The sequence below is a fragment of the Filicampus tigris genome, chromosome 1 (assembly GCF_054856515.1).
Source record: "Filicampus tigris isolate MCC_2025a chromosome 1, RoL_Ftig_1.0, whole genome shotgun sequence".
In the NCBI taxonomy this organism is placed as follows: Eukaryota; Metazoa; Chordata; class Actinopteri; order Syngnathiformes; family Syngnathidae; genus Filicampus; species Filicampus tigris.
Genome location: NC_141217.1, coordinates 28,177,492 through 28,203,592, shown reverse-complemented (window position 1 = coordinate 28,203,592; position 26,101 = coordinate 28,177,492). Strand labels below are relative to the sequence as shown.

The window sequence follows — 26,101 nt, the reverse complement described above, 5'->3', positions numbered from 1 at the left end:
TGTAAAACTTGCCTTCCAAGTCATTCAAAGGAAAAGAGCAGAGCTGGGCACTTCACCCTTTTTTGCCGGTCCGTCCTCCATCCGGTCCGTCCTTCATCCCCATCCTGGGTACAGTTTCGTCCTCGTCCCTCCGTCCTTATTCATAAAAATTATCTTCCCCCGACTCCTCCCGTCCTCGTCCTTTTAAAGCGCTCCCATCCTTACATTCTGTCGGTTCGCCCCCCGCTGCCGTCCCCCCCAAAAAAGAAAAAAAAAAAGCGTCCATGCATGACATTATTTCAAGCTCATTTTCTGGCTAATTTCCGATGCACATCCACTTTACCGGCTGGGAGTATCGTGAGTGGGTTGAATTGTTTACAACTGTTTAACTAAGACAGCTTTTTTAGCTGCCAGCAACCACTATCGTGATGTGATGATGAAGATGATGATGACGCGGACATCACGAGAATATTTAAGATTGTGTAATAACACAATGCTATTTTGTTTTGTTGCACGTTTTCACGCAATGTTATTTTAGGAGGAGAACGAACATCTTCCACTTTCAGTGTTTTTCTTTCCCCTCGTCAGTGAAATGGGCATCCGCTAGAGGGCAGACTATGCCTTTGAGAACAATACTGCAGGTAGAGAACACACATGAAAAAGAGCACTCCTGTGTTGTGCAAGCTTAGCAAGGACGTCCTTGCCCAACACAACACATCAGCCTGGACTTGACCTGACCCGGTTAGGGACGATTAGAGTGATGGACGAACACCTACCTCCATCCTTGCTTAGTCCGTCCTTTTTAAAAGAGTTCTCATCCTCCATCCGACCGTCCATAAAATTGGCTGTCCCGGACGGACGGACCGTTCCGTCCCTGGGACGGAATGCCCACCTCTGGAAAAAAGTTTGCAACTGCAATGTTGTTACCGGATAATGTAACAGGCAAGCTTTTCTTTTCTTCCTCTACTTTTTCTTCTTCCAGCAGTCTAGATGCCCTGTCAGCCATCGCGCTTGCTTCTCAAAAGTCAGTCTTGGTACTGTGACAGACATCTGTTTGGACTCGCGATTGTCAGTAGAAGCATCGTTATGTGTAGCGTTCTGTGCGGATCATCTTGAGTACCAGTCAGTAAAGTTATTAGCACATGTAATGATTTTCACCTTTGCTTGTTTGCGGTTTGTTAAAAAAAAAGGTACAAATATCAAAGAGCGGCATTTGTTTTTCTCGTTTAACACAATTGCACCACATATCAGACACAAAGCATCATTGTACTTAAAAGTTCTTTATTTCCTATTTGTTTTTTTTTGTTTTTTTTACAGAACTGGTAACACATATGATAAATTTGTAATAAGTTATTTGGCTCCCTTGATAATGTAAGGATCCCCGACATTTGTCCACATAAGGGTCAAGAGGAGTTTGTGAGTAACGTTTGTGTCCAGTCAAGGGCTAAAGCATGCGATCCACAGTAGGCACAAGTACTGACATGAACACGCGCACCACGACACAAGACACGAAGGAACACAGCTAGAGGACACAACCTGACCGTCCTCCAATCCATTGCTTTCAAAGAGGATGAGGAAGAGAAAGAAAAAATAAAACATCTTGAATGAGAGGTGCAAGTGTTCAAAAAGGGGTCAGGTACGGGAATTTGGCAGTATACACTATATCCACGTTCTAAACATGGAGGCCAGCATTCTTTACGCACAGTAAAAGCTGAATTTGGGGAAGAACTCCATGCGCCCATTTCTTCAGAAGAATGATTGATGATTTACACAGGAACAGGACAAAGACACAAATATAAAGGCAACATTCAGGTTGACAAATGCACACAGACAGTCTACATCTGAAGACTACATCACAGAAGGAAAATAAGTGATTGCACATTTTGCTAATGAACAGCACGACTAAAAAAAAGTGAGTAATGAGAGTTGAATGTGTGTTTTAAATTGATGGATGTTTTCCCTTTTTAAATCCCAGAATTGAAATATGTAAAACAGTTGTGCACATAGTGTGTTACAACCAAAGGTAGTGAGAAACATTGGAATAAAGATGCACATTTAGGAATGAATGTTGAAGTTTGGCGCGATTGTTGCACCATGGCCACTGAGGAAGGTTGTTACTTCAGTTCCAAACAAACACACAATCCTTTCTGTACCCCCAAAAGAGCCTCATCAATCGTGACAAAAGCAGAGTAAAAATCTCGTCACTGTGCTTGTTTCTCCAGTCACTTTTGCTTTGTCATCTCACGTTTTGCTTTGTAAACGAGTCTGGCTCTGCGAAATCGGGCAACGAATGCAGGCGGTCATTGCAAGGGACTGGCAGTCTTTCCACACACACTGAAATGTTTGCACTCAGATCATCAGAGCAGCAGTGAAAGCTAAATGCCTTTGCTAGTTTTTGTACGTTTGGAAACATTAACGGTTTATACATTAAGCTAACGTCCTGCTCATGGTTGTATTTATGTCTACGATAGCAGCATTAGCTAAAACTGGGAGAAGGTAACCCTTTCCTACAAGTGTATTATTCGCTAAACTTTGCTTCAGATAACGGGGCCAAAGCTCTGGCTCTGGTGCTAGTATTTTTCAGCATGAGCCATACTCTTTAAAGCTATAAATGCTAAGCTTTAACCTAAAGCCAAGCTTGAACCTCTAGCGAAGAAGATCTAGCGAACCTCTTCTAGTGAAGATGACAACACTTTTTGTAGAAAATAAGCTTACTGCATCCAACTAGAAACAGCGTTGTTTAGTTTACATTTTTATACGCAAGCGAGCATTATAATGTCTGCTGTGACAAGTTTGTTCTTGGTTTTGTTAAAATGGGTTTGAAACCACTTTGTTAGTAGTGTTCATCAAAACTATGCTAAACTAAAAAGCAGACAAACCCAGTTTAGTCGATACATTACACTTAATGCCCTCTGTACATCATTTTGGAAGGGTTATGAAGAACTTGTGTGTGACATGACACTTATAATGCAGTCAGCCTACCTAGTTAAAAAATACTGTAAATTAATAAATCAAAACACGTACATCTGCCATAGGAAAGTGTTGTGAATGCTCACATATGTGTAATAATCTTGCCCTCTTAATTAACAAAGACCACTCAACAGAATGTCGGGACAATTAAACTCTACTAGCTGAGCTCTAAAGAGTTAGTGCTTGAGTTTTATGGCTTTAGTTTTATCATTTAACTTCCCTACATATATTGTATAATAAACACAGTTGAAGACACATAGCCGTGAAGGTCATTTAAATGCAAAGAATAAATCAAATGTAAGGAAAAGGGGGATGGGGGACTCCAAGTCATTTGTGTTCAGTGGAATAGAATTGTTCATTATTTTGGCCCCATTGGAAGAAATAACCCAGACATGAATTTATTCTGGATCGCCATTGGCACAAACACTATAATACAGGTCTAAATTGTAATAGTCAGAAAGGACATTTCGGAAAATTATAGGCTTGAAGACTTGGATACCCTTGTTCCATACATAAAAAAACTAAAACCAAACAATACTCAAAATGAAGACAAAGTAGCTTTCATATAAACCTTGAACCAATATGTATGGTAAGTATGTTTTTTCAAAATGAAAGCAAATCATAATACTCGGACCACAAAGAGTTAGATAGCAAGCATGCGGCTATATTTTCATCCTACATGAAGTCACGCACAGTACTGGACGACACACTTGCTTAAGAATTTCAGGCGTGGAAAGGTTCCTTGTAATTAGTAGTAGTATTACTCTAACATCTGGATGACATTCTCTCCAATGACCCTCATGGAAAATAAATATTCATTTGTTTCATTTAGAAAATATACAGTGCATCTTTTTTTAACCACTTTCAGTGTTAATAAAATGACAAATGACACCCATTTAAGTACACGAGATATTTTTGCTCCGTCTCTAAAACATGCTCTTATGTACAGTATTTTGTATAAACATGCAGTATCAACGTGGATGAACTATGTATATAGGCAAAATTACACCAACGGGTTGCTTGATTGCTTCCATGTCGCCTTTTCTTTAGTGTTGTCAACACAAAAAAGATGAACAATTCTTAATAATTGGTGGTTATAAAGAAAAACGATGATCGATTCCAAAATGCATTCGATTCACATTGACAAAGCACAGTCAACTGGTAGTTTTTGTTGTTAGCACTGGTGCAGATATAGACCAATTGTACTCATGAGCTGAAGTCTCTGCAATTCAAAAACTTGAATTATTTAAAATACAGCGAACCAAACACAGAACCAGAAACGAATGTGCCCAAAGCATTTCATCCCCGAGGGAAAAAAAAGAAAAAAAAAATCTGACCAAAGAACAACTTCCAGACAGAAAGATTCCCAGTTAGTGCAATTAAATTGAGTTGTTTGGTACACTGTGTATGAAACACGCGTGAATCAGTGCTGTGTTCCATACATTATCTTTGCAATCCAAGACAAGTTACACCCAAACAATTGAAAGACACACAAAACTGAGGCATAAAATACACACAATCAACTCCACTAATTATCCCGTGAATAATTCTTCATAAAAGTAATAATTAAAGCTCTGGTTTGGAACAATGTTAAGATGAAACATTTTTAGTTAAAGTGCTTGAGGAATTAAGGTGTTTTAAATAAAATAATGGCATGAATCAAAAAGAAAGCGAGCGAGAAACAAAGAGAACAACAACACTAGCGGAAGGCGTCCCTGGTAGTTGAAAATTGCTTATTTTGATACTTGGAAGGCTTGTCTCCTTTATGACTGTAGGACGGTACAGCGGTGAAACCCTTGTGTGGAGTCCATGACTAATGGCAGTAGCACTGAATGAATGAGATACGGCGCCGTTGGGACGGGAGTTGGTAGACGGCAGGCAGTGACAACCGACACCTTGTAAATGTCATGTCATTGGTGGTAGCAGTCAAGTCTTGGTCATTGTCGCCACTCTGATAGTCCCTTCAATTGATATTTTGCACAGTTAAGGACAAATAAAAACACACATTTCCCCTCATCTTTGAAACTCAAGATCCATCTACCGATCTGCATGGAGAACAGCCTTCCTGAAAAGCGATCAAATGGTTTCTCTCTCACCGTGTTTTGATCATAACAACCCGTGTAGAAAAAAAGGCGTGGAGTCTCCTCTCAGTATTCCTGAGACGATGGGTGAAAAGTGAACTAATCGAAAAGGCAGTGTGTCTGTGGGTAACTGGATATGTGCCTACCACTACTTGCTACCCAACTCTAGGAATGTATGTTAACCTAACAGAATGGTCGAGTAATATAAGTGGCAGGTGTGGCGCGTGGTGCACAATACACCCAAGGAATGGACCTGCTTGTGTTATTCCTCTATCATATGGCAGTATAAAGCATTTTTATTATTAAGCACTATCCTAAGCAGACTGTGTCACTAAAGGGAAAGGTACAATATAGATGATGAATGGGTGTTTTATCCCCCCTCTTGCCAGATTCCCATTTAGCGCTCTAACTGTTCTTCATAGTTGACGCTGTACTTTCAGTAACAGAACCACAATCCCAATACAAAAATAGATCTAAAGGAAAATCAACAGAGCATCTGTCCATCCTCTAACTTGTCGTCTTTTTTCAATGACATGATTTCATATTACATGATGCTTTTTTTTTTTTTTTTTTTTTTTTTTTTTTTTTTTTTTAAGCTCTATTTGGCATCATGTACTGTATCTATGGATCTTTTGAAAGATGGTAGAGAGGAGAGGCAGGGAATTGGGGGGATGTACATTTGGGACCGGAATATACATTGACATGTGGGCGCTGTGGACCTGATCGGAAACATGTGGGTCGTTCGAGGGCACCGTGGGAATGGGTTAGGGGTTTACTTCTTGGCAGCCAGGGCTGCGAGGGCGCCATCCACCTCCTCCTCTGGCTGCAGTGGATGCCACTGGGCAATGGGACGTCGGGGGTTGGCCAACATGTCGGACCAGTGTTTCAGCCCGGCCCCGGTCGACTTGCTACCCACCCAGATCTTTCCGATGGCGTCGTTCTTACCAATCTTGTCGTAATCCAGCACTGTGATCACAGCTTGGATTTTCTGGTAATTAAAAAAACAAATACAAGAGAGTATGTCACAACCAAATTAGAAAAAAAACTAAACAAGAAATATCTTACAGCCTTCCTATAGTATCTATTTACCTACCTCTTATTACATACCTGGCTACCAACCTACCAAACCCTAAATACTAACATACCCATAACCACTATTTGTAATCTACCTACCCTATTGATCAATAAACTACCCATTAACTTCCATCTATTCCACCTATTTATGTACTTCCCACTGGCCGTCTATTTAACTACTCATCATGATAGATGCCGACCAAATTGACTAACTACCTAATCCACTAACATACAAGCACCCACCAACTTACCTACATCCTCCTAATTCCTATTTACAGGGATGCCTACATACCTACTCACTGAATCAACCAACAAACAACATGCTTCACAGATATCTCTCCACCCATCTACCTAACCACTTAACCAATTAATAACCTACCCACTGCCTTCCTTTCTACTTTCTCACCTACTTCCTCTTGCCTGTCTTCTTACATACATAGCTACTCATCTTGATACATGCCTATCTACCACCAACTTCCCACCTACCTAATCAACAAACAAACCTTGTAGCCCCTACTGCACTTGTCAACCAACTTACCTACCTCCTATTAGATCCTACCTACAGGGATAGCGCCTATGTACCAACATACTCATCAAACCAACTAACACCATACTAAGTACCTGTCTTTCTATCTATCTGACCACTCATTGAACAAACAATTTACACACCTACCTCCTATATTCTGCCTACCTCCCAACAGTACCTCTCAATGTATGCCATTACCCACCTAACTAATCAACTATCATCCTAACCACTACTTACCTATCTAGGTTCATATTAGCTCCTACCTACAAAGATACCTACCTTACCTACCCACTGAGCCAACGAACAAACAACCCACTACTCACCTATCTTTTTTCCCCATGTACTGACCCACCCAACAAACTATCTCCCTATTAACCTACCTAAAGTATATACATAACCAACTGAAAATGTACCCACTACCTGTCTGCCTACAAACCTACCTACCACCAGAGCTGGGCTTTATACTAAAAATTGAGCATCCGTTATTCGTCATCCGTCTGCAGCGTGGGTACCCTTCCGTCGTCGGTCATTCGCCTTTTTTTCCGGAGGAGAAAAAAATAGTACCCGTCTATAGGCTGGTCCGCTTCTGATTTTAAATAGCCGTCTTCTGTCGGCGAGACCGACTAAACTTTCACTAGCAACAACCACGCACGTTCAAGACACCCCCGGTGTTCGATGAGGTCTTACCTCACTCTGACGCTGGCCGCCACCTTCACTCGCGCGGCTGCACCTCCACACGACAGTAAGGAGCTAATGTTGTTGTGCTAACGCCTTTTGTTTTAACGGCCTGAAGCTAGTTATTGCTATTAGCTGTACCGTTATTCTATTGTTAGCCAGGGAGGGAAGGGGGGTGTGGAAATAAAGATCCATGCTTTCCTGATTGCTAGCCCGTCTGCCTCCTGAGAGTTGACACGAGTTTAGCGTCGCTAAATGTCCGAAATATAAGCAGCCGGGGTTCGTGTGCGCATTCATGATCTTGTCCGCTTCAGCCTGTGTAAGTGGAGAAGCGATCGCCACGGTATTTTTGATTTTGGGGAGGTGATCATGACAACATCACGTTTTATGTCAATAAATCCAAACTATTGTGCAGAACACTTTTATATTTTCACAGGTTGAAGTGGACAAGAGTAGTAATGTGCATTTGCATTTTGGTGGCGATCGGTCAACTGAACTGACAAAGCGAGCAATATTACCACGCTTGCCTCCTCCCGTGACGTACACCGCTGAGACAGAAAAAAGAGGCGGGGCAATTTGTCGTAAATCTAATCACAAAAAATGCCCTTACATTACTACAGAGTCTTTTGGGGGGAGCATTTTAGTACTGATGTCATTTTCACATGCAAACCTTTTATATAAGTGCCAATGTTAAGTTCATCCAAGTATCCCTTTTAAGTGGTGGCAGCTATGTGCTGACTCCTATTCAACATGAGTTTGAATGTGACTGGTGAATTCTGAACACATCCACCTCCCTAGTTTAAAGGGGGTAGGCACACTTGGTGCAACCACGGTATCTCAATTGTTTATTATTTATTTCCGTTTTCTTAAAGATCTAAAGAAGAGGGTGCAGCATGGCTCAATGGTAGAGTGGTCGTTTCCCAACCCGGAGGTTGTGGGACCGATCCCCGGCCATTGTGACCATGTCCAAGTATCCTTGAGCAAGATACTGAGCCCCCAGTTGCTCCTGATGCATCACTAGGTAGATGAGGTACAGTGTGAAGCGCTTTAAGTACCAAAGGTAGAAAAGCGCTATACAAGTGACAGCCCATTTATCTTTTTTTTTTTTTTGCATTTCACTAGTACAGGTTATATGGTCACGTTAATGGTAGAAAAAGTTTTTCCAATTATTTATATTGGTAATCTCACAAAAACCTGGCATTTGAAACAGGGTATATAGATTTTTTTTTATAAGCACTGTACCTGCCTACTTACCTAATTCTCCATATAAATGCGAATGGGATTATTTTAGAATTGAAATTAAAGTACATGCCAATGTATTGTTTACATTGTCTGTAGTTTAGAGGCTATTAAACAGTAGGCTCCTGTTCTCACCTGCATTTGCTCAAGAGGAATCTCAAAGCTGAACGACTCATTGTAGTAAGGATTCAACGTATTCTTCTTAACTGTTGTCTTCTTCTTCTTCAGCCTCTTTCCATTCTGCAGCAAGTTAATCTTCACATAGGGATCTGAAAGACGAATAACACAATGAGCCGTACATACAGTATGCCTACTTGGGCTGCAATGTTGTGGTGTATCAACAGATGGCGCCACAGTTGAATTTGGGGGGAGTGCGAGGTACTGCTTGGTAGGTATTGCAGAGTCTGCGCATGACACAGTCTTGTATAAAGTTCCTGAAAGCAATAATTAACAGCAGTGATGACGTTAGGTCTATTTTATTGGGCTGAAGCTCCCCTTAAATATTCTGAAGCCCCCCTTAAATGATTTGGTTGCATTTTTATTTTATTTTTATTTATTTTTAACAAAAGGTACCAATGTAATTTATTATTATTATTATTATTTTTATTTTTTCTACTGTTTTTTTGTTTGTTTTGTTTTGTTTTTTTATTTTTTAGAAAAAATACCAAATATTCAATATACAGTGGCCAGAAAATTATTTCAAATAAACAAACACATAATCCATCAATATTCTCTTAAATATGGTCATAAATCTGTGCGTTTCCAGTTTTCTTCAGGACGCCCTTTGGCGGTAAGTCATTATCCAATCCGTTCCACCAAATCATATTGTCAGCGTTCTTATTACTAAACATCCAGTCCAAGTTTTCTCTGCAACCAGACCCTGGATAGCACACAAGAGTTGGCCACGGACATACTGGTAACAAAATTTGTCCTGAGAATATTCTTCGAGCGGGGGTGGGTGGTGGTTAGGGGTGAACACCGGCCCTAAAAATTCTGTCCGGGAATCTCCCGAAAGGCTACCACGCCCCTGAAGATGACTCAAAGGTAAAGCATGTGAAGGATGGACAATCATTATTTACTTAAATATGATCAGAAATCTATGGTCTTCTTTCACTTTATGATCTAAGCCATGTAAAGAGCCCTTGCCGTTATCCGATCCGTTCCACTTACTTTGTGATTGAATAGAGAACGTCCTTATTTACTGGAAATCCAGTCCATGAATTCCCTGTGACCTTGCTTGCAGCGGCTACTCACGAATTTACAGTATATATGGCAATGTAAGATGGCCGTCGATGGCTTCACTTCTCCCAACAGCGAGTAAGCGGCATTGTTAGTCCAGTCATATATAAGTCTGTGCCCTCCCCTCACTATTGCTTTCTTTTTTTTGGTCACTGGTGCTACAAACATATTTCCTCTGTTTGTGTACTCTATTAAATACAGACTGAAATAACACTTAGACTAGACTGAAATAACACACAAGATTTTAAACTTTTACACAGTATTATCAGTCTTCGTTAGCTGCACTCAATGCGCTTAAACTACATCAACCGTCAATCAAATATAACTACTACGTCCTGGAAAAATGAATGCTACTTCTTCTAGCAACTTTCTTATGCCTAGTATTGTCTACTCACAGGCCATGGAAATATATCTGTTTGGTTATTACCACCGGTGGCTGGAATACACTGTATCTGCGACGAGCGCCAAAGCTGCCAGGCCAGCTCAAAGACCCAGTCCACACACTGGGCGAAGCACAGCATCTTTCCAGTGCTTCCTAACACTATCTTTAGCAGTTTCCATTTTCTTAGGAAATTTTCTGACTGATTCTTTGTGTCTTACGCCATGGAAGGATACAAGTTTTCAGATACCTAGTTTTCAGTTACAGCAATGAAGGCTTATGTAGCGCGAGAAGAAGCGGAACATAGATCAGCCACTCATCCATTCGTATACTGAAAATAGTACATGAAGAGGGGTCATTTTTCAACACAAATGTTGTGCGTAGAGCAAATTGTTCATAAAGAGGATCATTCATAACCCGAGGTTCCACTGTATTTTCCAGGATGAAGGGATAGTTAGCTAGCTAACTGCAAGTCACAATTGCATCAGATATCCACTGATGTCAATATTGGTGCCTAAATTCTTATATAGTTGGGGAGGGGCGACTCATGCTTTACAAACCTGAAAGACCCCCCACGTCCATTTTCTTCAGGTTCTTGGCCTCCAGAATGCAGATTGTGAGTTTACCGGCGGTGGGTACATAACGAAGAGAGATGCAAATGTCACCCAGCTTCTCCGGCTGTTTTATGGATGAAAGGTGAGAGAAAGTTAAATCCAGCTGCCATGATCTTGAGAAACAGCAGGACAGAATGATGTAGTGTCTCAAATACTAAAAACTGAAAGTGTCAACAAAAACCTCCATACTACTCTGTTTATCTCTTGAGGGACTCTCTTGATATAAATCAACCCTATGTGAACATTTGCGAGATCAATCAAAGGAAGGGCGGGCTCACATTGCCATTGTAGTTCATCTAAAATGTGTTTGATCAAGGTTAATGCCAGGGCACTCAAATTATTCCACATCAAAGTAATCCATACCTTTGATCCTTGCTTTGTGCAGTTTGTTTACGCAAATTCCAAAGAATCGAGATTTGTGGGGAGCATAGGGTTCGAGCCCAATCCCTAACATGATTAACTAATTGAAAATGAATAAGGTGCATCCAAAGATTTTTCTCTACATAGTGTCATTAGAAAACTATTCTTATTAATTTCTGTGCCTGAATGTAGAGCAAACTGTAGGGAACACAAGAAGCTTTAGAAACAGGCAGTGGCTTTTAGGGGAATAAAGCTGCAGGATAGCACTTTCTTTCTCGATTCTATTACCTCTTCTTGGTCCGCGCTGTCTAAATCTCGCCACTCTTCAATTGGCTTTGCCAGGTCTAGGGTGTTCATGGGTATTTTAATCTCGCCGATGACATCATGTTTTGAGAAGCGATCAAAGTCATAGACAGACATGACCAGAGTCTTCCCTCCCATCTCTTGGAATGGAATCTGGAAAACACAAATAAATCCTAATTTAGTCATTTAAAGCAAAATCCAGATTTACTGCATTTTCAGAGCAGAACAACATTAGATGTGACTTGGGTCTGGACCTTACAAATGGTTGTCTTAACACACAGCTTCAGTAGAGTTGGCCTGACTTTGACAAGCTGTTTGAAGTGTTTGTGTTGAATTCATCGAGCTGTGTCAGCAGGCACCAAAGGTGGCCCTCTGCTTTAATTTAATTCTCGCCCACATTCTCCTTGTCGGCCACCTTCAAAATGTCTGCAACCTTTTATTGCCAGTGGATGAAAGTATTAGGGCTAAGCAGGGCAGCAGGCACTGAACTCTCAGAGGAAAGGGAAGCAATCCAAAGCCAGATCATGACCGGTCAACCAGACACCGACAAATTATTTGAAAATAGTAATGAGTACAAAGAGAACTGCAAGGGCTACCTTAAAGATAAACGTCTCATTGAAGACTGGGTTGAGGGTTTTCTTGTGAACCTTTGTGTCAAACTTCTTCTTCTTGTCAGGTAAGACAAAGACCTTGACATATGGGTCAGAGGTACCACCACTGTCCATAGAGAGGAGATCAGCAGCTTGCAGGATTCCCACAGTCAACTAGAGAATGAAAACCATATGAGAAAGAGTCAGTATAGATGATTCTGTTAGTGTATCAGACTAAAGGATCCTTCCTTTGGCCTGATATTTGATCAGGTCAAGTGCTGCATGAATACTATGAAAAGAATGTGATACTGAAACAGCATTATTTTGTTATGAAAACATTGCAATGCTGTACACAGAAAGCACATTTTGAAAACTGAGGTTGTGAAGCAGGTCAGCATGAATCTATGAGTCTGAACTTTGAATTCTGCCATTTTAAACATAGCATTACAATATAATTCTTTTTACTTTGACATTGAAACTTTGTGGAGGACTGAAAAGATATGACTTCCAATTTAAATCCTCAAGATTGTTATTCTCTTCCATTTTCTTTATGAGTGTTAAGGGACTGATGTTCTTGCCTTGTTCTCCTGGAAGTCATAATCAATGGAGTACTGCAGCTTTCCTAGCTTCTCTTTCTCCTTCACCTCCTCTTCTTTCTCATCTCCAGTCAGTCCAGGTTCTACATCGTCTTCCTCGTCGTCATCGTCCTGTTGTTTCTGCAAGACAAAGGGGTGGAAGGCAGTAGAGAAAATAGTGAGCAGATGCTTTTAAATCTGAGGTTGTGCTGATCAACAACCCTCGGCCATCAACAGTCGGGTTAGTCACAGCACCTACCTGTCACTTACCCGTGCACACACAGGTGTTACTAGTCAATCTGTTCATCGATGACCACGGTTGCAACCTGACTTGATTTCACTATTTCTTGGGTGACACCATTTGCTATTAGTCAGTTAGTGTGTTTGTCTTTTTTCTATTAATTAATTAATGTATAGTATTTAAAAATGAGTCGGTGAAGTTGTCCTGACCTAGAAAACACTGAGTTAATACAGGGGGAGTGGGAGGGATCCATGGTGGTATTTATACACGCACTGAGGTGCACATCCACTCTAATTAAAAAAAAAAAAAACATGCAATAAAATTAACAGTTCACAATTGTTGCTGTGTTGAAAAAGCAACTGCCTTACTAAAAATGATTGTTAGAACTTTCATATGTAAAGGGTCTAACCAAGCAATCATAAAAATTACAAAATTTGTCAAATGCGACCTGGAAAACAACACGATGTTCCCGTTTCATGCCATTTAAAATAAAATGTATTATTTGGACCAAGCTGAGAGGCACTGAAGGACAGAGCAATGAGGCAAAGCCAAGCATTTGACACGGTGATATCTTACTTGACTCCTGATACTGAAGGCTGTTTGACAAAAGAGGGTGACCTTAAAGCAAGACATCATTCCTGGTGTCTGTTTAGCTTCTGACACCCTCACATATTCCCTTGTTTACACTGCTACTGTTTGTAACTCTCAACTGCTCCGGGTATTGGGTATTTATGTTGAACATGACGTATAGCATAAGCTACATGATTGGTCTGTGGGTTTGGGAAATAAAAACTACTTCCACCTCCTGTTTGGCAGCAGGTAGTTTCATGCGGCTGAGAAATTACACGCTAGTTTATCATGTGACTTTAGGTTTGTTAACGTCCAACTTAAGTCCAATACAAAAGACCTACAGTCATGTTTCTTATTCTTGGAGCTTGAGCGCTTTGCTCTTAATTCGTCCTTTCAGTTTGGATTCAAGTAGAGTATTGCTGGCTTTCCTATGGCTGTCATCTTGAGAAAACACAGATGTCTTCGTAAAAACCGGACGCTCCAGCTACTCTCTGGTCAGCTGAAAGAGGTGAGCTGGAACAGGGCGCATACACAGATAAAACACACATTCTCACTACACTCATCTTTCTCCCAACATACGCAAACACTTGTCTTGCTTGCATGCGGTCTATCGTGCATGCTTGATAACTCACGCCCTCTTGTAAACTCAACGATTGTACTTGTTTGTGGCATTCTCTATTTTTGTTGTGGTCAGTGCGTTTCATTCAAACATGCCAGGCCACAAAATGCAGGGTATGTTTCTATCTGATGGCCGATGTAAATGAATTACCTTGTAGCTTGAGCATGGACAGTTTGAAAAGGGCACATTTTTGTCAGGACCAAAAATGTCTGAACTCATCATACTGCCTTGAGAATTTTTAGTTTTCCCCAAACTACCGGGGAGGGCTCTGGGATAAGGAGGTGGTGTGTCTGGATGCATGTCCTTTGCCCAACATGGGATGGATATCAAGAAGAGGTTTCACCTGGACAATAATGCAGTGACTCGCCTAATCTTTGGATGGACTGAAATCAGGATTGTGATTAGGACAAATTCTGGGCAAACATTCGGGCAAAATGTCTGAACTCATCATACTGCCTTGAGAATTTTTAGTTTTCCCCAAACTACCGGGGAGGGCTCTGGGATAAGGAGGTGGTGTGTCTGGATGCATGTCCTTTGCCCAACATGGGATGGATATCAAGAAGAGGTTTCACCTGGACAATAATGCAGTGACTCGCCTAATCTTTGGATGGACTGAAATCAGGATTGTGATTAGGACAAATTCTGGGCAAACATTCGGGCACACCATCTCTTTCTCATCTGTCACCTTGTATGTCAGCAGCATGGGTCATCCAGGAAAGTTACTCTCAAGTCAAGTTGTGGCCATTCAATGTTACCTACTGAAAGGGCATACGCTGGTCTTTGTCAAGAGCTACAAAACAAACAAGTCTTGTCTGTCGGCGAACTCTGAGCATGTTTGCACAAGGTGGGCGCCAGTGAGTAAATGTCAGAGCTCAAAAGCAATTAGTTGTGAGTCATTCTTTGATTTGCGTTGCACTATAACGGCCCATGATGGTGGAAACAAGCCCAAAGTTCACTGGTGGGTTGCCTTTGTATGACATTATCCAGCTTAGCCCTTGCACATGCATGTTAGTGATCACTAGTGGATTGCCGAGTGCACTAGTCATTCAAAAGGCTCAATCAAAGGAAGGGTTTCATATTCATTTCAAACCATTTGCATTAAAACAGGTCTTTGCTGGGTTTCACATATCTGAAGAGAACCATCTCTGTATCAAGACATAGCAATTGGTGCGGCATGTCAATTCAGTGGATTTTGCGAAGCAGCTTAATTGCTCCCAAAGATTCCTCAAGCACCAGCAGCACCTAAGCTTGCAAAGAACTAAGAAAGCCATAGCACTCATAGACATCATCACTGCAATCCATCCCTTCAAGCCCAGCCCGCCCCCCCAGCTCCCCCCTCTGCACTGGTCTGCGCTTACTCAGAGCGGCCAGAGAGGGGCGCCTCGTGCTATCAGACCTACCGTAGGCAGAGAAGTCCACCACAGTCAAGATACACGGAGCACATATAAGACACAAAGCAGGAAGGAGGAGAGCAGAGACAAAGGAAGAGATTGAACTCACAGCAGACACCAAAGAAGGGTAATCACAGCAAATGCAGTCAGCTAAACTGTCGGGAGTGAGGAAAATGACAGATAGGCCAACCTCCTCATTAGCACAATCATATCTTGTGCAGCAGATCCATTGTGCCTTAAAATAACTTGACTTTTAGATGTATTGTTACCCAACTGAATGAGTCGTCAAATCATCACTGAAGCATGTAGAAAAATAATAATTGTAAGACCTGCACAAGAGCAATTGTTCAAACTGCTATTTTTATAATCACTCTTGAAAGGTTGTGAAAACAGTGTTGGGGCTGAGCTGAATAGATAGGACATGTCATTTTCCACTCAAATCCCAAAGCACAAATGAGAGTGAGAGCGAGAGAGAGAGAGACAGAGCAAAACATTTACAGTTTGACAAATCACACATCACATAACAAAGGAAGAGAGAAAAAAATAAAACAGATAATTATGGTTGGTAAGAGTGTTATTTTCATCTGGGGAGAATACACTGACCTGGTTACAAAGCCACTGAATAAAGTCTTTACTCATCATTTACTGGATACTATAGTTCAAAAAGTGGTAAGAAACATCTGGCCAGTGGTCAAAAAGCCATTCTCGGTAGTTACTGCAGGATTTTCAAAGTGGTAAGAAACATGACCAATTGACATGGGCATTTTTACTTCGTCAAAGCTTTGGCTGCCTGCACCCAGAGATGGGAATCAAGAAATACATTCAACATTGCCATCCTGCTTATGACCTCAATTTTCCTGATCACCAACCAATCACAAATCTTTTCGAAACTGAGAGCTACTTCATGGGTACTGATTAACCCATTAAGGCCGGGAGCGCATAACCGCGTCTCTACCACTAGAGATGGGAGCGCTGTTGCTACTTTCTACCCTTCGTGAGTCCGTGGATGATTTTCCGGAATTCTCTCGAGTCATAATAGAGGACGCCGTCGAACCAGTAGAACCAGTTGAACGTGATATATAGTTAAGATATATGTTTGTAGACAATGACAATATCGATGGATTTGTAACAGAATACAGGATGCTAATTACCACTCGATTTTTAAAAATTGAATATAGTGCTTCTCTTGCACTGACACTTTATGTTTACATCTTCGATTGAAACAGTAAAGATTAATAAATTGTGTAAAAGCCACATGTCTAGGTTTTCAAATGCTTTTGAAATTATGTCTATCTGCTGCAGGAGCTGAGATATTAATTATTTTGTAGGTATTGAATTTCTGGGAAAACGTCAAGTTTTCAATGGTAATTCCAAAGACGATCTTAGGTTTTGGGGAGCTGTTGAGCCAGATGCTTTAGGCATGGGTTAATGGGATGGGCTACCAGTTTGAGACACTTCTGAAATAGCACATTTGCTCAAATTACCTTTAATTATGTTATTTATAATTAATGGTATTTCATTCATCTATAAAGTATGTGAAATACACCAATCGTGTTAATGATTTCTCACAATATTTCTCAACACTGATTTACTAAGGTGGGAAACAGATAAATATCAACATGCAGTACATTATTTCTTGTACATTTCTACAAGTGTTTACATTTTCAATCGATCACTACTACAACATTCCTGGCAAATCAAAATGTTCCATCGCTAGTGAGATATTTTTAGAACAGGCCTGCGAGCTACAAATGAGGTAATTGAGGGGCTACCTGATGCCTGCGGGCACGGTGTTGGTGATCCCTGTGTTGGACCCATTTGTCTACACTTGCGGAAAAACAACAAGAGGGCCATTTTCACAAAACCGTTTTCAAATGAAAATGGACACAATTGTGTCATTTTAGGATTTTCAAATCTATCTATCTAGTGATCTATCTATCTGTCTGTCTGTCTTTCTGGGTGCAGAGCTTTAAAAATTGACATTGCTCTCAACTGCCTGGTATGCTTATCACAACGCTTACAGTTGTGTTTCATAGAAACATTTTGAAAACATTGTCGTCAGTAACAGTTGTATCAGTAACTTTTACCCGTTTTTACAAGTCTATGATACAAACCTAGGTTTCATTTCACATGTAAAAGATGACTTTTGAAGTGTTAAGTCGATTTTCTGCAATTTGAAACTTAAAAGACAGGTTTTGAATCTAGGTAAACCTTGCTCAAGAGAATAACATCTTCACTAGTAGAATAAAGTCAATGAAAAGAAAGTGCATTTATCAATCAAATTTAAAGAAAATATTTTGAAAAGCCCGTAAAAGATGACAAAAACTTGGGCCAGGATAAACTCCTAAAAGTTAGTCTCAATCAACCCAGTTAGAAATGGCTGACAAAATTACATCTTCTTGGAGAACCGTCAACTCAGCTGATGACAGGAAAAAAAAAAAAACGTTTGGCCTAAAATCTGATTTGTGTAAATGCATGAGTCCATTTCCCAATTACAAAGCCATATTATAAACCTTGTAGTAGTCATAATCAAAGGCTTAGAAATGGGAAAATTCCCCAAACTCTCCCATAGTGTCACATACCTCTCCTCCCTTGAGGTTCTTCATCCCCATGTCACCCTTTCCCTTCTTGCCCTTCTTGTTCTTCTTCTTCTTGCAACAACATTTTTTGACGATGCAGAAGCAGCACGTTAGAATAAGTAAAGCAGCGACCACAGCAATGGCAATGATGGCCCAGGACGGCACTGAGGATAGTAAACAAATCCACGTATAGGTGAAACATTCCTTGCCCGAGAGCAAAGAAACAAATATTTTGACATTTGACCGACCACTTGTTTAGCCTGGTCCGTGTCATGCTCTGGGCCAAATATATTTAGTAAGAGGTGCCACGTTTGCGATTAGACTGAGGGAAAATTAGATTTCTGTGCCATTAGAGGGGGCAGCCTCTGATCAATACTGAATAAAGTCGTTATGAGGCTGCCAATGCCTGCAGCAAAAGCAGAAAATCCAATTCCAAAACTGCTGCTTCGTCATCACAAGTTGATTGGAAGTTTCTTCAGTACTCACGTGGGATCTTATCGATTTCATTCAGAAACTTGTTTTTGATCTCGTCAAAGGCATCGTTCTTGCTGACTGGCTCGGTGGAGTTGTCTGCAGAGACGAGTGCGACAGGGGCAGGAGTCACAGTCAAGGCACTGGCCCCTGTTGGCTTGGCAGCGACCATGGGCGTTGTCTGGTCCTTGAACAAGTTCCACTTAGTCATTTAGGCTGCACACAGTCCCTGAAAGAGCATCGGGAAAACAGTCATTACCCCTGCTCTCTCTAATGTTTTGTTAGTATTAAGCATGCAGAGGTACTGTACATTCATTCATTTTCTGGGAAAATAAATGCATGGCTGTACTTCTGTTCATGTAGTTTTACCAACACCGCTTGATAGTAAATTACACTTAACAACAGAAAAGAGAGAGAGAGAGAGAGCGAACACAGAAACAAAACAATTTGTGGGACCCGCTGTGAGACTCCATCAGAGAACATTTGATCACATTTTCAGTTTCGCACTAAGATGAGTTTACACAAATCAGCAGGGGCGAGCATTCTGTCAGACTGATGGACTGGTCCGTCAGTCTGACGGTTGAAGAATGACGGAACACTTTTTAAAAATGATGGACTAAAGCACCAACGGAAGTGGGTTTTCGTCTGTCAGTGTAATCTTCACTAACCGCATCTGTCAGTGACGGACACCCGTCTTGATGTTTTTTTTTGGGTGGGAGGACAGACTGACGGACCGATGTACTTCTGATGGACTGACCAATTGACAATTACAATGCGGTTTGGCTTGAAAAATGACGGACTGACGAATGACGGACAGGTACCCATGCCGCTGAGTGATGGTGAATGATGGACCAGCAAAATGGCCACCTCTGCAAATCAGTATGTTATGGTCTGTGTTTTGAGTTTTGTTTTTGAGTTTAGTTTCATGCTTTTCCTTGTGTCCTTTTGTCTCTCATTAAGTTATTGAGTCCACCTGTGCTTGTCATCCCAGTCCCCTGTGTTAACCAACCAGCTTCCTCCTACCCTCTGTGTCTTGTCCAGGTGTTCCTCGTTGTATCATTAACTTGGCTGTATTTATTTGCTAGCTTTCATTCAGCCCTTGTTGATTTGTCTGTTCTATCCTGTCTTTGTAAGTCTTGTCAAAGTACATTACAGTCCTAGTCCTAGTGTTTGTTTTGTTCCTTGTTGTTTTTTGGAGACTACAATATTTTGTTAGTTTATTATCCCAGCATCTTGTTTGCCTTTTGTTTTAAATTAAATACTCAATCTTGCACACAGTTTTGCCTCCTGCGTTTGGGTCCTCCTCCACAAAAACCTAACACAGTACAATACAGAAGCCTACAAATTGCAAGGGTTCTCGATACTAACGGCACCTGTTTGCACCTTATGTTTCAAAAGTGAGTACCGGTCTCCATGTCACATACCAAGACAGAAGAGAAAGTGAGAGTGTGATTCGAGCCATTCATGCATTGGGGTCGCTTGAGTGGACAGCTTATTCAAAAACTGGTTTCTTCAATCAACAACTACAGTGCGTAATTGCTGAAAAGTACTTTATTATTTTTTTATGTACTTGCTTGCTAGATTTTAACTACAGTTCAAATTATTTAGACTTAAAAAATATATATATATATTATACAATTTTATATATATATATATATATATATATATATATATATATATATATATATATAATGAATTATGAAAGGGGAGGCTATAAATACATTATAGAAAATAACCTGACTATGTATGACTGTGATTCAATTTACAAAGAAAAATGTGTTAATGGGGCATTATTATGGATGAATTTGTGAAAATATTCATATTGCTATATGACAAAAATTGTTCGGTTCCTGAAGTTCACACAGACAATAAATATGATATATATAATCTCAAAATGTTTAAAATATGCTTGTAAATCTAAAGAATAACACTTTATATCAAGAATGTGTTAAACACAGAATGCAGAAGTGGAATATAAGTATAAGAAATATAAAAACAAGAAATTAAGTGTTCTGCGGATATGTAAACACTAATGTTATAGTACAATTCTAGAAAATAATAAAAGTAATATTAAAAATATATGGACTATATTGAATAGTACGATTAGATACACCCTGAAACATACCACTTAGCATCAGTATTTCAGTGGAAACTATAAGAATGAAAACAAAATGGAAGAGAGAGAGAGAGAAATTGTACTTTTATTTCTTTTTTAACTATCATTTTATCAATATTTTTGTGAACATGCTTTAATTACAGACAATTAATCAACTTTAATCTACAATTATCATACTTTTTAGGGTGTGAACTAATTTCATTAAAATGTAACAATTAGAATATAACAACTGGATATTCCTTTTGTGCATTCTACTTAAAACAATTTTTTAAGATACACTATTGTAGCATCTTTAGTCACAGGAGAAAAGATCTTCTGGATAGATGTCTATTGTAGTGAGATTTCAGTTCAAGTTAATTTAATAGCATTGGAATGTTTTAAAACATGAGAACACGTTAATTAAACAACATTAAAAACATGAAGTATTTCATAGTTCACAGTTTTATTCACTGTCTTAAAAAAAATGTTTCAGATAGTATTCAAACATTGGTTTCAGCTGGAAGAGTAATAAAAAGCCTTCCTGATGGAGGTTGCCTTAATTAATGCGTACAAAGGGTTGAGGTCATTGCTGGAATATTCCATCCATCCATTATCCAAACTGCTTATCCTCTTGAGGGTCGCGGGTGTGCTGGAGCCTATCCCAGCTGTCCGCGGGCAGTAGGCGGGCTACACCCTCAACTGGTTGCCAGCCAATCACAGGGCACACATAAACAAACAAACATTCACACAACCAATCACACCTAGGGACAATCTTGAGCGTTCAATTAAACCTAACATTTCATGTTTTTGGAATGTCGGAGGAAACCGGAGTACCCGGAGAAAACCCACGCAGGCACGGGGAGAACATGCAAACTCCACACGGGAAGGTCGAAGCTCGGGTTCAAACCCACCACCTCTGCACTGTGAGCCGGACGTGTTAACCAGTCGTCCACCCTGTCGCCTGCTGGAATATTAATGAATCTAATGATAAATTGAGAAACTTTACAAATGCATGATGAAGTAATTTCTATTCCCTTGAACACTGACTTTGGCCCTATGCCATTGCATCCATTTTTACCAACAGACTCGTCATATTCTGTACAGTGATTGACTATGGCAGCCAGCGCTATGGTTTGATACTGCACTGGTTCCAACATATTTCACAAGGCAGTGAGGTCAGTGGGCAATGATTTGAGTTCACTTGGCAACAATATTTATGAGAAATAACCATCAATCCTTAGTTCTACATCACTTTTGCTTTGTTTGCTTGTCACCTAACGTTCGAGCCAATTGTGCCTGACCATGAAAGGTGTTAGGAGAAACAAAAGAAACATCCACACACCATTCTGCCATGGTGTTTCCACGCGCCAAACAAATGTTCAATCAGAGCTCTTATCGGTTCCAGAAATCACCGTCTGACAAGTGCAGCTGGAAGCAGCCTGCCGACAGACTGATGACTGATTGGGCAAGAGCAGGGAAGGATTAAAAGAATAACAAGAGTAGACTCTTGTCGATTTTATTAATGTCATGGTGATATGGTAGAAAAAGCGGAATTTTTCCATTTCTTAGGTGCCAATCCTCAAGTTAGAGGAGGAATTTCAGCCGCCATTTATTGCCGCATATGAATTATTCAGATTGAGTCAGACATTGAGAAGGATGAGCTCATGGTAACCTCAATAACTGTATATGTCTTTAAAACTACTTGTGCTGCTTCTGCTGACATACTACCTGAAGGAGGAATGAAATAAATACATTTATTAAGTTGTGTTTGTTTTGCCTTCATGACAATGTATTTCTGGTTGTCCGAATCTAGCCTGTTGACCAATTGTATTTACATAAATGGATATGTGCTCAACCATTAATCTCTACTGCTCTGAGGGTAACAGCAAGGACGGACAGAGAGGACACAGACTTAGTTTTTATGACTGCTATGAGAGAGAGCTTTTAGCAACCATTGCAGCAAAATCAACAATTTCATTAGCTTTTTCTTCGGCGGAAGCAGTCACACTTCATGAGCCAATTCCCGAGCTATGAGATGCACTCACTAGCGGTTCTTTGGGTCAAATCTTAATATGTGCATGTTAACATTGGCCAATTAAGCCTGAACATAAAGTACAGCCAAAGTTCTTCAAATAGTTTGCTCCACCAACGCTCCACCGATTCAATCATGAACCAAAGAATAACCAAAAGAAGCAGAACATCAGTCGATGTTAATGACGATTTGGTCGAAGAGAAAACAAGGTTTTTAACAATCCATCCATTAAGTGTGACATTCAATGAAAACCGAAAATGGTAACCTAATGATGGTGCTGGAGGAAATGTCAGAGAATCTCCAGAGTGATTATGATGGATCCTTTGGGCTCCTTGAACATTTGTATAAAATCTCATAGCAATCCATCAAAGTGTTGTTGAGACACTGCAGTCTGCTGAAGAAGCAGACGAACAATGAGAGACAGTGCTTTGAGCAAAATCATATCCGAATAGGTGAAAGAAAAGGAAGGACCGAAAAAGATTTATAAACGTGTGCGTTAAAGCTGTTGGACAGATGTGAAATTGGCATTTTGACCACGGAGCAGCGAATTCAATCCTTATCTAGGCCTCCTATTCGGTCGCTGGTATGTGCTTAAGCAAATCTCTGAACAGATCAGACTGTATCACTTTGAAAGCTCATTCAGTGACATACAATGAAGTATGCATATTATATAAAACGTGAAAACATTCATCTTTCAGCATTTTGAACTTCATCTCGCTGTGTCAATAGTGTTTCTGTGATTCAAATGGCTGTTACCATGGCGATAGTAAATTAGAATTATACCATGGCACTAGAAAGTAAAGCACTTCTACCTCTGGTGTAAAATTTGGCATTACAACCGTTTTAATACAGAAGGTTTAGTAACACGTCTTAACCCTTACAGCTACTAGTACCTAGTACATGGTGACACATTCTTACCCATAACTAACAACCTTAACCGTGTATATTGTATTATTCTTTTCATATGTAATATATTTAAAGATAAATAGAAGCAGTGTAATAGACCAATCGTTTTGGTTCATTCTTTGTCATCACAAAGCACATTTATGTGGTACATACTTTTTAAAGCTACCATAACAATATGACATCATACCTGGCTCCTCTTACAGTGCACCAAGCCTGAAGCAACAAGCACGGACGGCAAGCATTTGCTCATTGAATGAAAAGAAGAACTGCATTTGCACAATGCATCTATGTCAGGAGGCCAATTTGATTGCGCAGTCTAACTCAGGAGACAGCAGTCATGTCTGAAATCACTTGAGTCTCAGCAAGCTTTAAAGCGGAAATCAACCCAAACACATTTTTTTCAAGAATATGTTCCCAGCTGGCCCACTAGTTGAAAGACAGCATTCTGATTAATATTGCATTTGAGGAATATGAGTTAAGCAGCAAAATCCATGCCTTCTCAGGGGGCGGCCATTTTGTCACTTCTGCCGACTGAAAATAACATCACAACTGCTCAGGGCTCAGGTAACGACCAATCATGGCTCAGCTACAGAAAACAGGTCAGGTCTGAATTGGCCCCCAGAGATAGCTAAAAACCTCTGGATTAACTCTTACTCCACAAACGCAATATCTATCTGAATGCCTTGTTTCAACTAGTGGGCTTGCATAGAACATATGCAAGGGGTGACTTCCCCTTCAAGTTAATTAATACAGGTTTTATGATGGCAGATTATTGGCATTTGCCATACATCCTATGTGGACGCCCTTTGAGAGTCCACTTTATATTTGTAGCCTCAATGGCTATTGCAACATTTGTGTATGGATAACCACAAGTTGCGCTTTTGAACAGACAGAAATGTCATAGTTGTAGGTGCAGCCTGATGCTGAGTGGCCAATTGAACATGCACATAAAATTCAGCATCTGCATAAAGTACGTTCTTCATATCTTGCAGCAATAGAAAAGCCTTCCGAGCAGATGACATGGCTCTAATTGTAGGGGAGGGAGTTTATAGTTAGCCTATTAGCGTCCAGGTTGGATCCGCAAAGAGAAAACAACCCAAGGAGGGTGAGCTCAAGTCATGCAGCTGTTCTATTACACAACAACAAGTACCCTGCACAACAATTAATTAACTATTTGTCCTTTGTTTCCCCGACCCTGACAGCGACACTGCTGTACACAGCTGTCTGCAAGTGGCCAGTGTGTGTGTGTGCAGATTAATGAGTATGTCAGTGTGTTAAATGCAATCTTGAATTTGCCATCCATACAAAACCTTGAACCACTTTAATCCTTACTTTCAAAATGGCTTCTGTCAACAAGGAGAAAACTGGTCATAGGACTCATCTGGCTGCAGCTGAGGGCAACATTCAGGAGCAGTGGGGCGGCAAATTAACTATTGAATATTAGGCACTGTGAAAAGGTTTCCGTATTCAAAGGGAGACAACGGCAATGGCTGCTCGGCTGTCACAGGTCACCAAACGAGCAGGTCCTCAAAGATAAAGAGCAATCTGTGTAATGTGACCTGCTCAAATCACTCAGTCCACACAGACGCTACTGCTATCTGTGACATTACTTGTTTATTTGTGGGTGTAGTGCATGGCCTTCACTTCAACCGTCTGTTTTTTCGTTCAACTCTCACTAATTTGACTGCTACTGTACGTTGGTGCTTAGAGACTACAGTTCATCACTTAATTCACAAAATCAAAGTGGTTGGCAAATTATCGTCGAAGCTCCATGTGTATGCTCTAATTTCGTGCTGGCACTTTTCATGCTTGGAAACTCTTTCATCCAAATCTTATTGAGCTTTTTATGGAATGAAGCCGGATAAAGCTGCAACCATCCTTTAAATTGTCAAATTTCAAACATATAATGAATATAGGCTTGACTATGCACATACACCATATGGCCTCTGACCTCTGAACTGAGCTCTTCAACAGATCCTTGGAGTTGTGTGAAGTCCTATCCTGCTTCAAACACTCCAACTTCACCCCTGTCACCCAAAAAAAAAAAAAACCTGCAATTTGGGACTAAACGATCTATGGTCATGAAATTCTTTGAACGCCTCATGCTGGACCCTCTGCTCTTTGCCTACTGAGCAAACAGGTCAGTGGATGCAGTCAACATGGCGCTGCACCTCATCCTGAAGCACCTCAATGGCGCAGGGACCTACACGAGGATCCAGTTTGTGGGCTTCAACAAGATCATCCCTGAACTCCTCTTCTTCACACCCGTCCAGCTCAGCATCTCTTCTGCCATCTGCCAGTGGATCTAGAGCAGTAGTCGGCAACCCGGGGCTCTGGAACCGCATGCGGCTCTTTCTAACTTATATTGCGACTCTGTGTGGCTTGGGAAAATAAATTATAATTCCAAAGGCACGACGTCAGATATAGCTTAGTTATCTCCCTTTTTATTATTCCAACACAGCTGCCTTTTTATTATTCCAACTACGGTGAAACAACAGCTCTGTCGTAAATACACCCAGATCTCTTCATCCTCGCTGTTTGCTCATTCCTCACTCGCACACCCCTCCCATCCAGAAAGGTGCGTGATGCATTC

General features: G+C 40.6%; 1 protein-coding gene across 7 annotated transcripts in view; it reads right to left on the bottom strand.

The window, feature by feature from the left end:
• Window positions 1–1,243: 1,243 nt before the first annotated feature.
• LOC147153458 (synaptotagmin-2-like) overlaps window positions 1,244–26,101 on the bottom strand; it is a 68,727-nt gene continuing 43,869 nt past the window's right edge. For 5 of the 7 annotated variants that reach the window (XM_086030106.1, XM_086030096.1, XM_086030124.1 and 2 more), the window contains 8 exons: window positions 18,491–18,704; window positions 18,008–18,168; window positions 12,608–12,745; window positions 12,036–12,203; window positions 11,425–11,592; window positions 10,723–10,840; window positions 8,680–8,813; window positions 1,244–6,018 (listed from right to left, as the gene is read on the bottom strand). In XM_086030106.1, the coding sequence (XP_085886232.1) occupies window positions 5,803–6,018; window positions 8,680–8,813; window positions 10,723–10,840; window positions 11,425–11,592; window positions 12,036–12,203; window positions 12,608–12,745; window positions 18,008–18,168; window positions 18,491–18,686 (1,299 nt within the window). In that variant the 5' untranslated portion in view covers window positions 18,687–18,704 and the 3' untranslated portion in view covers window positions 1,244–5,802. Of the gene's footprint in view, window positions 6,019–8,679; window positions 8,814–10,722; window positions 10,841–11,424; window positions 11,593–12,035; window positions 12,204–12,607; window positions 12,746–18,007; window positions 18,169–18,490; window positions 18,705–19,143; window positions 19,164–26,101 lie in introns of those variants that run through there. The other 2 variants (XM_086030133.1, XM_086030139.1) reach the window with 2 other exon arrangements.